This window comes from Motacilla alba, chromosome 4 (genome assembly GCF_015832195.1).
Source record: "Motacilla alba alba isolate MOTALB_02 chromosome 4, Motacilla_alba_V1.0_pri, whole genome shotgun sequence".
NCBI classification, from domain to species: Eukaryota; Metazoa; Chordata; class Aves; order Passeriformes; family Motacillidae; genus Motacilla; species Motacilla alba.
In genome coordinates, this window is record NC_052019.1 from 25,742,588 (window position 1) to 25,756,145 (window position 13,558).

The 13,558-nt window shown below is 35.9% G+C and overlaps 1 protein-coding gene across 15 annotated transcripts in view; it reads right to left on the reverse strand.

Moving 5' to 3' along the window:
* Positions 1-13,558, reverse strand: part of FRYL (FRY like transcription coactivator) — a 162,814-nt gene that overhangs the window by 69,499 nt on the left and 79,757 nt on the right. For 10 of the 15 annotated variants that reach the window (XM_038134170.1, XM_038134167.1, XM_038134168.1 and 7 more), the window contains 7 exons: positions 13,215-13,294; positions 12,646-12,726; positions 12,015-12,183; positions 11,087-11,179; positions 7,430-7,528; positions 5,919-6,020; positions 3,077-3,121 (listed from right to left, as the gene is read on the reverse strand). In XM_038134170.1, coding sequence (XP_037990098.1) covers positions 3,077-3,121; positions 5,919-6,020; positions 7,430-7,528; positions 11,087-11,179; positions 12,015-12,183; positions 12,646-12,726; positions 13,215-13,294 — 669 coding nt within the window. The remainder of the gene's footprint in view (positions 1-3,076; positions 3,122-5,918; positions 6,021-7,429; positions 7,529-11,086; positions 11,180-12,014; positions 12,184-12,645; positions 12,727-13,214; positions 13,295-13,558) is intronic. The other 5 variants (XM_038134172.1, XM_038134171.1, XM_038134162.1 and 2 more) reach the window with 1 other exon arrangement.

The following is a 13,558-nucleotide window of genomic DNA, read 5'->3' on the forward strand; positions in this document are numbered from 1 at the left end:
TTTTTAAAAAACAAGCCCGTATTGCATATTTCCTAACCTTAAATTTTTAACTAGTAACTCCAGCTCATTTTACACATCTCTAACTCTGAGGGCAGAGCAGTAACTAAAAAGCAGATATTCCTCTTGAGATGAACACACCAAGAATATATTGCTTTCAAGGACTTTTCTCAGAAAGCCATTGGTAAAAAATACCTACTTCATAGCAAACCAATTTATAGTTTGTCTAAAACACTGGAGTAGCTGCTTTGGATCAGGCACAAGGTCTCATTCCATCACTCAGCCTGTGACAGCAGACAACAGCAGGCGCAGAAGAAAAGAATGCAAAACAGGGAAGGCACACAAAGATGCATCTCTGGGTGTGGCTTCAGACAACGCAGACACTTCCTGCAGGCTGTATTAGTGTTTGCCCACTTTCATAGAATTTTTATTGTAACAATTATGCTACAGTTTCTTGAATTAATATAAAATCTAGCAGCACAATTCAGTTTAAATTATGTAGTGAACACAATATGGTTTTTGTCTTAAAGCTGCTACTATGAGTTTAGCTTTGCTCCTCCAAGCTCTTAAACTGTGTAAAACACTAAATAACTAACATTCTTTGTACCAGCTCCAGAAATCTCCTTTCCAAATAGGGATTCCTAGAGTACTTACAATCTAGAAGTGTCCAGCAAGATTCCCGGACCTGACCGTAAGTATAAATTTCTGAATACAATAAATTATTCTGAGCTGTCAACTTTTTAGGCATTATTCCAATTCAAAGTAATAAACCCAAACAAAACCAATAAAAAAGCAAAAACAGAACCCCAAAATCACACCTTCCCCATCTCCAGTGAAGTCTCTCTGTTTCAAGACATATCTATATGATGACTTGAATATAATTAATTTCATATTTTGTGCCACAAGCCAGTGAGTCAGAATAGCAGATGACTTTGTCCATCCAGGACAAATGGAATGCAAATTCACAAAGGGTGAAAGTGGAACTAAAACTATACCTCTCAAAAAGAGATGGTCTCATTCATGGTTCTCTCCCCCACAACCTCAATGCTCCCTCTACATTGATTCTAGCAGTAAGAAAGTCCAACCTGTACCATAAACTGATCAAAATAACCTCATGTCCACGTCTGTGTAAAAGACTATATACACAAAGAAGAGTGATTTTGGTGGTTTTAACACAGGTGGGTCCAGACTACGGGTTTTGGCAGCATCTTATTTTAAGAAAGGCTAAAAGCCTATCACAGACTCACAGAGGTATTTCAAAGTAGGGTGGACAAGTAACACACAAGACTGACTACCAGAATATTAGAAGGAATAACTTAACCCAGTTTACATCAGTGATATTGCTGTTCTACCTTCCCTTCACACATCAATGTGTGCTGCCATCACCTCTGAATTAGCACTTTTACTAGGCAGTGGGTAAATTTAGGGAAGTGATCTGGGCAAAATCTATCCAGTAAGAAGTTACACCTGCCCTTGGTTACTATTCACACTGATATATGTCTCACTGTTCAGTTAATTTACCTGCAGTGCTATTGTGAGGAAGAAGGAAATGTAACTGTACCAGAGGGTGAGACTGTGATAGCTTTGGTGTTAATCAGCTTAAACAGCAAAAACTCCACAATATTATTACTCATTGTATTTAATTTACAGACCAACAATTACTGATTGTCAAAGCAGGTTGGGGAATTCATTGGTACAAGTGTTATCAAAGTCTGTCTGAAATGCAGCTGGACATGAGTAATGCTTCAATTTTCTAATTTCTCATATTCTACAGGGGATCTTAATTTCCAGGTCCAGAAGTAAACAAAGAAATTATTGTTGGCTTTCCATCATCCAATAAAAAATTTGTACAAGTAGCAGATAGTTTAATAATGTGTAAACAATGTTCCATCTGTTAGCAGGTGTATCATCCAATACGGCTACTTCTGACTAATTATGACAAGGTTTGCTTGTTATGAAGGAAAAAAAGGAGCACGTATAGAGGTATTCACCTTTTAAAAAGAGTTAGGAAATAAATTCTACAGTACTTTTATTATTTTAAGCATTGAAAATTTTCATTATCACTTCTTACAATGAAGGGCTAAACAAATATGCAAGAAGAAAATTGCTTTTGGGGTCTGAATTACAACACCGCATGTACACCTGGTGTTAAGATGTCAGTATTTATTTTCTCTTAGAAATTAGAGCAACTAGAATAAGGAATGGATGGCTATGTAATTCAACAACCTGGTAGAATTTTAGTCTTTTATGGATGATGTCTGTCAGATTTTAAGTACTCTATATGTTTGGGGTTTTTTTAATCAGTTTCGTTTAAAATCCTAAAACTTTTTAATATAAATTATGGTATCAGCAGACTGTGAAAAAAGTTGTCAAGAACAGTATCTATTACAAAACCAAAAACGTAAGAGCAAATTACGGTGGTTTTACATGACACATTAAAATGAGTCAATGAAACAAATCTCAATGATGGCAAGAAACAAAATAGCATTTTTTCCATGTTAGTCAAATGTAGTCACTTACTGAAGAATGTACTTTTTAATACTGATGTTAAACTTTTCTTCTGTTCTGAACTAAAACAATTTCTACTTTTTAAAACCTGCAAAACCAACAGTGTAAAAATCTTTCAAGTTAGTGCACTGCAATTTGTCACAGTAAATCAGTTTCACATTTTTTATTGTGAAAATGTTTTCAGTTTGCTCACATGCAAGACACTTTTTGAAATGAAGTAACAGAAAAACCCATACATCTGAATAGGTAGTTACTTCCAGAGGAAACATGCACTGCTGTTCAGGGAAACCAGCTGTGATATTAATAATCAATCTCACAAAGCCACACTTTCACCCCCAAGATAAAACTGGTATTAGACAATTTTCTGATCTTTCTCCTTTACTCTCTGGCAAGAGAAAAACATCTTTGAAACATTAGCTATTCTTAGTCCTATTGCTTCCAACAGTACTAACAGCAATTTTACAAAGAAAGGAAAGCACAAAATACAACAAATAACATAAAAAACCAAAACAAAAGTATTTACATGAGACAAAGCAACATTTCACTGAGTTACAACAACATATTAACTCACCTGCAGTGTTTCTATTTGTTTTCTGATACTGTTGTTAGATGGCATCTAAATAAAGCAATGTGAGACAGCAAAACATAACAAACATGAGAATGGAAGGCACATGCATGTTAGATGAAAAAAAGCTCAAAACCAACACATAGCTGTCTAGCAAGGACTCTATTCAGTAGAAATAAAGGGTTTACTATAGTGGCAGAAAATGTTCCTTCAACTTTCAAGGTTTTGTGTAACAGACACTATAGGTAAACTGTGAGAAAAAAAAAACAACAAAAAAAAAATACTCTTTTTCCAGCCAACAGTGGTGCAGAATGACAAACACTGTTCTCTCCCATTTCTCCAGCTTTTTAAAATGTTCATTCCTCACTCCAGAAGAGGTAGTAAAGCTACCACAACTCAGATTTATCCAAGAATTTATCATATTTCTGACAAACTTGCTAGAATTAGTCTGTGTAAATACTAGTCAAAAAAAACAGTAAGCAGTGTTTCACAATACTGACCCAGCTTTACTGTCTGCTGAACAAACTCAGAATTTTGCCTACACTACAATGTGTAAAAAAATGCCTGCTGGGCTCAGTGCTGAAACAGCATCCCAAGAGATTTGTGGGACAAAAGTAACTATATATATACACCAGAAAAAAACCAACCCTTTTGTACACTCCTGGTCTAAAGTGACTCTTACAGCTCACTGATGTGTACTTGCACTGGTCCAGTGGAAACCACTAGGTTTCCTCCTTTCAGCAAGGCTAGGATGTTCTCCCCACACACCAAGCCTGCTTTGAGGATAACTAAAGGCAATGTGTACTGAAACCCAGCGCAGAGAGTTTACAAAGACCATAAATACTGCCAGGTTTAGGATTCAGAGCACTCTCAGGGGCGTTATCAAATTTAGTATAGCACCAGAAGGTAAGGCAGGCATGAACAAACTGCATCAGGTACTGTGGGACTGCTGCAAAGGTGTGAGCTTTCACAGCATGGCAAATGGGAAATGGCTCATTTCAGTCACCAACATGTGACATGGTGCTCATGACCAAGGAAGAGTTTGTACTGGGCGCTCACCAGGGAATAATGAGAGCACCATGAATCCATGACTTACATTACTTCTTGGTGACTTCTAGCATGCCTGTACTCTTCATAGAATATCCCTGTGACAGACTCCAAGTGTTATCATTATTTCAATTCCTAATTTGTTAATTTCAACAAATACAGTAGGGGTAGATGAATCCTATTAGTGCTCTAAGTATCTCCTAGTAACTTTCAAAATTGCTTTATTAATAACAAGGACACTAGAGGCAATGGATTTGGAATTTCTTATTTCATTTTACATACTTAAATAACTCCAAATAGAATAATTTTAGTCATTAGAAAATCAGGAAATAAAATGAGGGAGGGGAAATCCAAAAGACTAAACTGCTGTGAAATTCAGATTTATAAATTAATGAGATTACTTATTACAGAGTGCATGCATTTAATTAGCTTCAGAAACAAAGGAACACATTAATTCATAAGACACATCAGGACAGTGGGGGTGTATTTTTCAAGATTAAGCTCAACGAAGTTTCTGAACAAGGTAGGCACCCAAAAAACTTGATAGTATTTGGTGTGCCAAATTAAACCAAGCCATAAAATACCCTAAAGGACTCATTGATAGCATATCATCATAACACTGCAAATTCTGAATTGCAGAAATTCGTATGTGGAATTTCTGCTGAATAGAGCCTTACAGTAAATGTGTTAAGCTGTTAGTGGTTAACAAATCTAAGTAAAATATAAAATGCATGCTCAGCAAATACCAGTTAAACTCACTGGCATTTATAGTTTTAATACATCCATTACCAGCAATGGACATTATGCCAGAAAAAGGCAACTCCTAGATTGTAAGGAGTTTTTTAAAAAGCTTTAAAAACAAAAGCACAAGCAGCCTCCATATGCAAAATAAACCACAAAACAAAAAATCAAGGCAAATATTGCAAAAGAACTGCAATAATGTTAGATGAAAAATATACAGAACCCAACAAGCAACAGAAAGGTGTGAAAGATGTAAGAACAAAATGACCCAAATCAATCCAAGCAGCTAAACCGTTTTCCTTTTGACTTCATGCTGGTTTACGTATTTTACAAATAAGCTTCGTAACTGTCACTCATAGCTAACCAGAATCAGTGTTGTGAAGGAGGATCAAAGAATTTATTAACATTATCAAAATCAATACATTAGGCAAAATCATGAATTATGTTATCATAATCAAGGAAAGAACATGTACAATAAGTACAATAAAGTGACTGATTTGTAAGTATCTTGATGTCTTTATCAACCAATTGATGGTTACAATGATATCAACAGAAGGCACAAGTTAAAGGGACACTGTAATTGTTTTTTTTTAAATTTGTATCACAGGCTGTAGATATAACATCTTTTCTGGTCTCACAGTTCATTTTCTATTCCTTCAAATAAGTGAACAAAAGACAGAACATTTCCACTTCCTATACATTCTACTTAGAGCAGATAAGTCACTTATTTTCTCACATATAATTTGCACATAAAGAAATACGGTTTGTATTTTCTCTGGCATTAACAGCCCTTATTAGCAGATACTTCTGCAGGTTTTTTCTCAATAAAAATTATAATCCTCAAGGGGACCACACTTATTTCCAACATGATACAGCATCACAAAAACTTACTACTAGGTTTATTACAGAGACTTGAACCATTTCTTTTTAGAAAAATATTTCAGTGTCCTTTTAAACAGCCAAATATTATTCATTGTTTATTTGGCACGAGAATGCTGAGAACATATTGTAATAAATGCTAGTGATTTGCAACAGTTCCTTAATTAGAAAGGATTCTTACCTTCAGATGTGACAAACAGTTCTGCAGGAAAACGTGCCAGTTATTTAAAAAAAACTGTTTCTGACTGACACACAACAGGCAGGTGATCAATGGATACAAAGCCTATGAGTAGGGGGAAAAAGAATTCATCAAATTGCTCTTTGCAGACCTCCTAAGTGTTGTACATTGAGAATGAGACACAGTTGGTTGCTGCCTTTCACTCTCACAGTTCTGGCACTGCATGGCAGTCTCTCCCCTGCCCTGGGACACTCGTGCCAGGCACAGTGCCCTGGGTAACTCCTGAGTGCTGCAGGAGCTCAAGGAATCACACTGGGGCAGTGGGACCAAGGTGAAGCTCATCCCCCAGCAAGGCCTGATCTCAAACAAGGACTGAAAGCAGTCTGACCCTTCCTACAATGTTCAGGCTTTTCCTGCGACCACAAGACTCCATTCATGTAGCTCTACATGCTGGGCAGGTGAACTGCCTTCAAGAATATTTAGGAAAAATATCGACTCAGTAAAAACTCAGACAGACTTTCAGTTGTCAGAAATGCTACTTCTACTCAAGATCTACTTTTAGTGAGGAATGAACCACAATATATTTTATTTTAAATCTGTGCATATGCAAAGTATGATTTAGCTTTGCTTTAGTAAGATTAAGATTTGTTTAAGTACCACATAATTTTAACACATAATGGTGATTAGTACCAAATCTGACTGCAGCTTTTCTTGTTATGAAGCAAAACTAAAGGATGAGTAGGTAAATGGTACTCTTGATACAACCTAACTTCATAAATAAAATGACATTTTGAATATTAATATCAACCACTTTATGTTACTCTTACATAAGGAGTTTAACCAATACAATGATATATGCTTTAAATGTGCAGAATACTAGAAAGAAAAGTTCATCTATAACATGAAAGTGAGAATAAAACATTTTAAATCCACTTGCATTTACTGAATGTGGCAACTGAAATGCAAAAATTAGCTCTACATTTTCAGCAAAGTGAAGTGAATCGACTTGAAACATGGCTGCCATAGTAATCAAAAATAACCAAATACTGCAAAAATAAGAGATAATAAAAAATAATGGAAAAAGAAAAACAAGGTGTATGAAGAGAGGAGAAAACCAGGCAGAGCAGGGCTATTAAGAGGCTGCTATTTTAATGAAAAAGTCTTGTCTGGCATTTGCATATTTTAATTAACCCTAATTTAAATATAGTCAGACTCCCTGAATGCAAGTTTTTTACTAATAAGACATTAGGTTAGATAACTCTGCTAAAACCTACTAAAATAATCAAAAACAAGCACTGATTTCAAGACAATCTCACATGTGAGATAAGAGCACATATCTGCACAAAGAAACAAAGCAAAATTAGAACAAATGCACATACACTGTAGGAATTTAATTATACTGAGATGTTAAGATTTAAATTAATATGGCTTGATAAGCTTTTCCTCATATAATGTACTAGCTTAAGAGCCTAAGATGAACAAAATGGAGAAGTTGAAATATTTCTTTAAAATACCAGCGAGTGCTTCTTTCTTGAACTCAATTCAAAGGTAGTCTGATAAAGCATCTCCACAAAATTTTTCAAACATGGCACATTCACTTCATTTTTAACAGCCTATTAAAAAAAAATCACAAATTAAGGGGCTTAAAAATTTACACAGAAGGCAATTTAAATACACATTAAGATGTCTATGAATTCAAAACCATTCAGAAGTTAATTTTTACATTAGTAAGGTATTTGAGTGTATTTATCTGAAATATAAACAGAAGCATAAGAAATCATGCCATACACTAAAACCATATGGTTAAAATTAACAATTAAAGCAAACATACAAAAAACTCCACCCCAACAGAACAGCCCGCTAAAATAAACTGGTTTAGGAACATGGTCTCTATTCTATACTCAAAGAAGAAAATTTATTTGATAAAAAATAAAAGCTACACTGAAGTTCTTCATATGCATATCTACATTTATTAGTATCTTTAACTTTCACAGCTCCCTTCTTAACTGCTCCTGTTTTCTTCTTTGTTTTAATACTGAAAACTGGAAAGTTAAGAAATAACCCACAGAATTACCCGTCAACCAATCATGCAAGTTGTCTTTGCTCAGCTTTCAGAATTAATGAAACACACATGGAGCCCTACACCCTTCTGACCCACTCTGTTCTTGTACACAGAATAGGTTTGCTTCCACAACCCAGGCAGCTACCACCTTCTTTACTGAAACCTCTGCAAGCTTCTTAGGCTTCTCTCTGGATCCCCAGGATGATCTATTTAAACACTATTCCCAACCTACTGTTTTAAGCTGTTTCTGCTTTATTTATCAAATTGAGAGGTGGGATGTTGGAGACTGAAATGGCTTTTTTGGAAGAGGACCTCTTTACATACAATTTCCTTACAACATAAGATAATTTTTGTTATCTTTATTATTTATAGTTATCAATATTACACAGACATTATATCTACTAACACTACATAAAGAAAAATCATGTCCATCTTGCTATGAACACTCTAAAACCTTCATTATGTAGAAGCATAAAAATAGCATGCATCTCTGTAATGTGTACAGCTCCACAAAGAAAGAACTGGGAAAGTGGTTATGATTTAAATCACTTCCTGTGTACCAAATTATTTATCTTTTGCTATTCTTAGGCTATAGGTTGATTAGCACTCTGCTAGCTCCACATGAGAAATCAGTCAGTTGCTGTCACCACAGCATTGCTGCTTTGGGATATAACCTTAGGCTTTCAGAGCAGCCCTAACTTCCCTGCTATAAAATATGCTGTGATTCATGATACCTGCAGGGTCCAAATCAGGTCAGGTTTCTTAAAATGCCTGAATGACTAAGCAAGAGAATGACAGTAAAGAAGTCTCAATGCTGAAACCCAACAGCTTCCTCACTTGAGCGATCTTCTGTATCCAAGATACAGAAAAATCTACATTCAATTCCTTCAGCTGGGTCAAAAATATTCAAACTTGCATCTCACATCTTCCCAGAGAATGACTAACCTGCTCAACTGCACCTCAGCCTGGAAGTGAGCTCCTCGTTTCTATTTAAGAAGCTCCATTTGTATGAAATGATTAGAGACTCAGTGACTCAGAAGGAAAGATCAAGCCTCCCTCCCCAGCTGTCTGAAGTGCTGATTCAGGCTGGATCAGGCAGCACCACAAGTGCTCTGCACAGCCCGTGTTCGTGCCTCCGCCCTTGCCAGAGGAGAGTCCCCCCTCCCAAATGCTGCTTCTTCCTCGTTATTTCAAGGGCACTTTCACCACATTTATGATTCTGCAAACTAATATTTGCATTTACCTAAATGCTAAGTAGTTTCACTCGTACTCCCACTCCAACTGCCAAGCAACTATGGAATTCAAAATGACAAAATGTGTTCACTCTTTAATAGGAAAGAAACTCTTATATTCTTCTCCAGGAGAGTGTAAGCATGCCTGGGTAAGATCAAAACTTCTTTCCACAAGCAGTGGAAGCACCTCTTTCTAGTTAAGTCTTATGAAAAAAGATGGTTTCCTTTGTAATTTAAAAACAATTAAAAAAACCCAAGCCCCCAAGAATATCAAACCTACCCAACAAACCAACAGCAGCCAAACAAAAAAACTCAAACAAACCCACAAAAAATCCACAACCCCCCCTCAAAAACCAACAAAAACAAATAAACAACCATACAAACAAACAAACAAAACAAAAACAAAGGCCCCCTCAAAAAACCAAGACTGAGACCACGGAAAGGAAAGAAGCATTTGCCCAGGGCAAGATAAACCATTTAAAAGAGGATGAAAAGCTCAGAGAGAATTATCTTTCTTTTCCTGTGATCTTGCTCAGATAGGATGCCCACCCAGCATGCTAGGATCTACTCTGTAGATCCTATTCTACAAAACAAGATCTATATGTCCCAGTTTTCCATATATAGCAAGCCATGTCCCTATAATCTATGTGACAACGCAGAGCCACAAGTGGCCACTTTTTGGGACTGCATGCCAGCATCAGGCCTGGCATCTGCAAATACAACTAGCATGTTAGACAACAATCCTAGAAAGTATCAATCTACTATGATGAAATTAACTGAGCTTCTGGTAAATAGTCAACTTGAATTATACTCAGGTGCCATAATTTCTTCTTGACCTGGTGAACAAGCTTCACAAAACCAAGCAAAGCAGCCTGGGAGGAAAGAGAGCCTGTCTTGACTGAAAGAGTCTCACAAGCAGCATTACAGGCACAGTACACCAAACACTGGGATGATAATGAGTTTTTTTTCCTTGTTCATGGCTGCTGTGTGAAATTTTTACTTTTAGATTTAAAACACACACAGAAGATGACTGACTGCTCTTCCACTTGAAGGATTAAATCTTGTGGACATTCACCTCTACTAATGATTTTTATTTAATTAGTCAAAACCTACATTCTTCCTGGATTAAGAGTTCACACTCTCCTTATCAGACTGTAAAAATGTTACACATCTCAGCTTGTTACAGAAAGAACTTAAAAGGTTTCAGCTAATAAAGAAAAGTCAACTAGACCCTCGAGCAAACAAATATTAAACCAAAGAAATTTCAAATTTTAGAGCACATATAAAATTACACAATGCTCTGGTAATAAAGGTGTCCAGAAAACAGACAATTCTTAAAAGTTCTTAAAAAACTGGAAATGAGCTAACACACAAGCCAACCTATTTCCCTATAAAGACTGTGAAGGTGCTTGTAATCTATGTAACAGTCACAGAATAGCTTGTGTTGGAGGGGACCTTAAAGATAATCTAGTTCCAACTCCCCCGCTCTGCTGAGGGCAGGGACACCTTTCACTAGACCAGGTTGCTCAGAGTCCCATCCAAGCCGACACTGAACAAACACTTCTATGGATGGGGCATCCACAACTTCTCTGGGCAACCTATTCCAGTGACTCACCATTCTCCCAGTAAAAAAATTTCTTCTAAAATCTAATCTAATCCTACTCTCCTTCAGTTTAAAGCCTTTCTCCCTTGTTCTATCACTATATGCCCTTGTAAAAAGTCCCTCTTCAGCCTCCTTGTAAGCCCTCCTTAGGTACTAGATGTCCTTCTGAATCTATAAAAATGTAATATTTTGAGGACTAATTGAAGAATTTTAATAATGAGAGACCAATTGAAAGTGGGAGGAACAGTGTGGCAGGGGGGATTAAAATACTTACAGCAGCCACAGGTATGAGAATTTCCACAAACAAACCAGCAAGTGCATGTTTTATATCCTTATCTTTTACTTCCAGGAAGTACTGAGCACACTCCTAAATAAGAAAACATTACAAAAATGTTTAAAAAAAAGAATACAAACATAACAATGTCATAAAAACCACTAGCAGTCTAACATTAGTTGCCTTTTTTAATTTAAAACATGTAATATGTTTGAGTTAGTTTTATATTCCTTAACAGTATCAACTTCACAAAACATAAGAATCTTTAAAACCTGTTTGCCCAGCAATACATCTCAATGAATTGAAAGGAGAACATTCGTAATACCAGATAGCTATTTACTTTTTACTCAGAATAGAAAGAGTACTCATAATACAAAAGAATATAAATATACACATTTTCCCTCAGATTATTTTGAAACTTAAAAAATTTTAATGCTTGCCTCCATTAAAATTTTTGGAAAATTATATTTTATTTTTGTATGCTAATTTTCATTTTCAAAGGACTTTGATGCAAAGAAAATTAAAGACAATTAAATATTCCATACACAATAAACAATTCACAGTGAAGTGTTGACTTCTCATCTGTTAAATAATTATATATCAAATAATTCTTTTTCTTTAATATACTGCTTTTGTAAAGACAGGAAATTATTTGATTGCTACGTATTTTCATTCAGTCTTATATTCATATATTACAGGTTTGCCACACTACTAAGGCAATCGTGAAAGGCTTCTCCCAATGCCAGGTACTCACAAACTGCAGAGAAACAATTAATTCACACCTCTAAAAAATTAGGAACTGAACAGAAAAGGATGAAGGATGGCATACAAATAGAGGGAGTGACTGATCACAGCAAGTAGCATCGTGGCTTCATGACTTAAACATTTAAAATTATACTCATTTCAGTTTTCTGTAGCAATTGTTTACCTGCATGAACTGAAATGACGCTTCAAAATCCTCCACAGGATACATCTTTACTCGAAAAAACTTCATTCCCATAATCAAACTGATGATACTCTGTACTACGTGTGGACTCTGTTCTTTTTGCCGCAGTTCCTTTAATTCAGTGACAAACTTCTTCCTAACAGCTTGAAACCTGAACAAGGGATACAGATAGCAATTATTTGCATTCTTAGTTACTGTTGTATGAGGTCTATAATTTTGAACCAATTTCTCTAGTCTGTAACAGTATCAGCAGCTACGGTATGAGAAATGCAAGGGGGATGAACCCTGGTACTTCAAATCTAGGCATTTATGAGTGCCTATGATGATCAGTACATGAGAATATACCAGCTAAGTAAACAACAGCTGACTGGCACAGTCACTCCTTTCCCTGCCCCTACAAGCTGACTGCAAAGCAACTGTATGGAAGATTATTTCTTGATTTGCTCAATTTTTTTGTGCTGGAACATCAGACAGACACAACACACTACACCTGACCACAGCTGACACTTAGGGGATTATCTACTGGGGACATGAATAGATTCTGCTATGTCAAATAGTCTTTAAGTCTACATTGGTCTGTCCCTTAACACAAAGAGTCAGAGACTAAACTTACTTTGATTGAGCAAGAACGCCTGTCACTTCTGCATATAAGTCTGCAATAATATGCACATTCCCAGTGTTGGTTCCTGAATACCTAAAGAGAAAAAAAACCAATAAAGGGAAAAAACATCATTAAATGTAACTTTGCTCTTCTAAACCCCAAGCAAGTTTTCCATTACAAATAAAAAATTTGTCCCCTAGCAGGCAAATTGTTACCATAAAAACAATTAAATTCAAACATGAAATGCATGGGTGACATTTAAAGTAATGTAGTTTCATTTCTTATTTCAAAATAAATATATTCTGGATAGAAATTTTACCGTATTTATTCAAACTCAGACTTTCCTTACTGCGTCTGAGGATGCAAATCATTCTGTATTTGCTAAGCAAAATAAACTCAGTATTATGTTGAACACAGCCATATCCTTTCAAGATGTGTTTTCAATTTAAAGACATTGACTTGTGTTCATTCACACTGGTATTATCACCTACATGTTACAGGTGAGGCAAAGGAGAGCAACCACAACAAAGAAACACAGGCTGGTAATACAAAATATTTTAAAGTACACAAGTGAGACTTACCCTTCCTTATGTTTAAAGTGCTTAAAAGCCAAGTTTAGAACTTCATGTACTAAAGGATCTGGCACTGGATGAACAGGTATCTGAAAGGCACATATCACTTACATGTATGTAGCACCTATACAAACATGCATGTATGAAGCAAATAAACAGTACTGTGAGATGCCCTGTAGAAATCTCTCCCACCAGTGTCCAAGGACACATCCTCTGCTGGCACATATCAAGCTAATTCTGCAATATATAACTTTTACACATCTGCACTGGCATTCTTAGCCAAATAAGGGTAATTCTGAAGTGACATTTTAACCTCATTATCCAACAATTTCAACCTGTATTTCAAGAACATT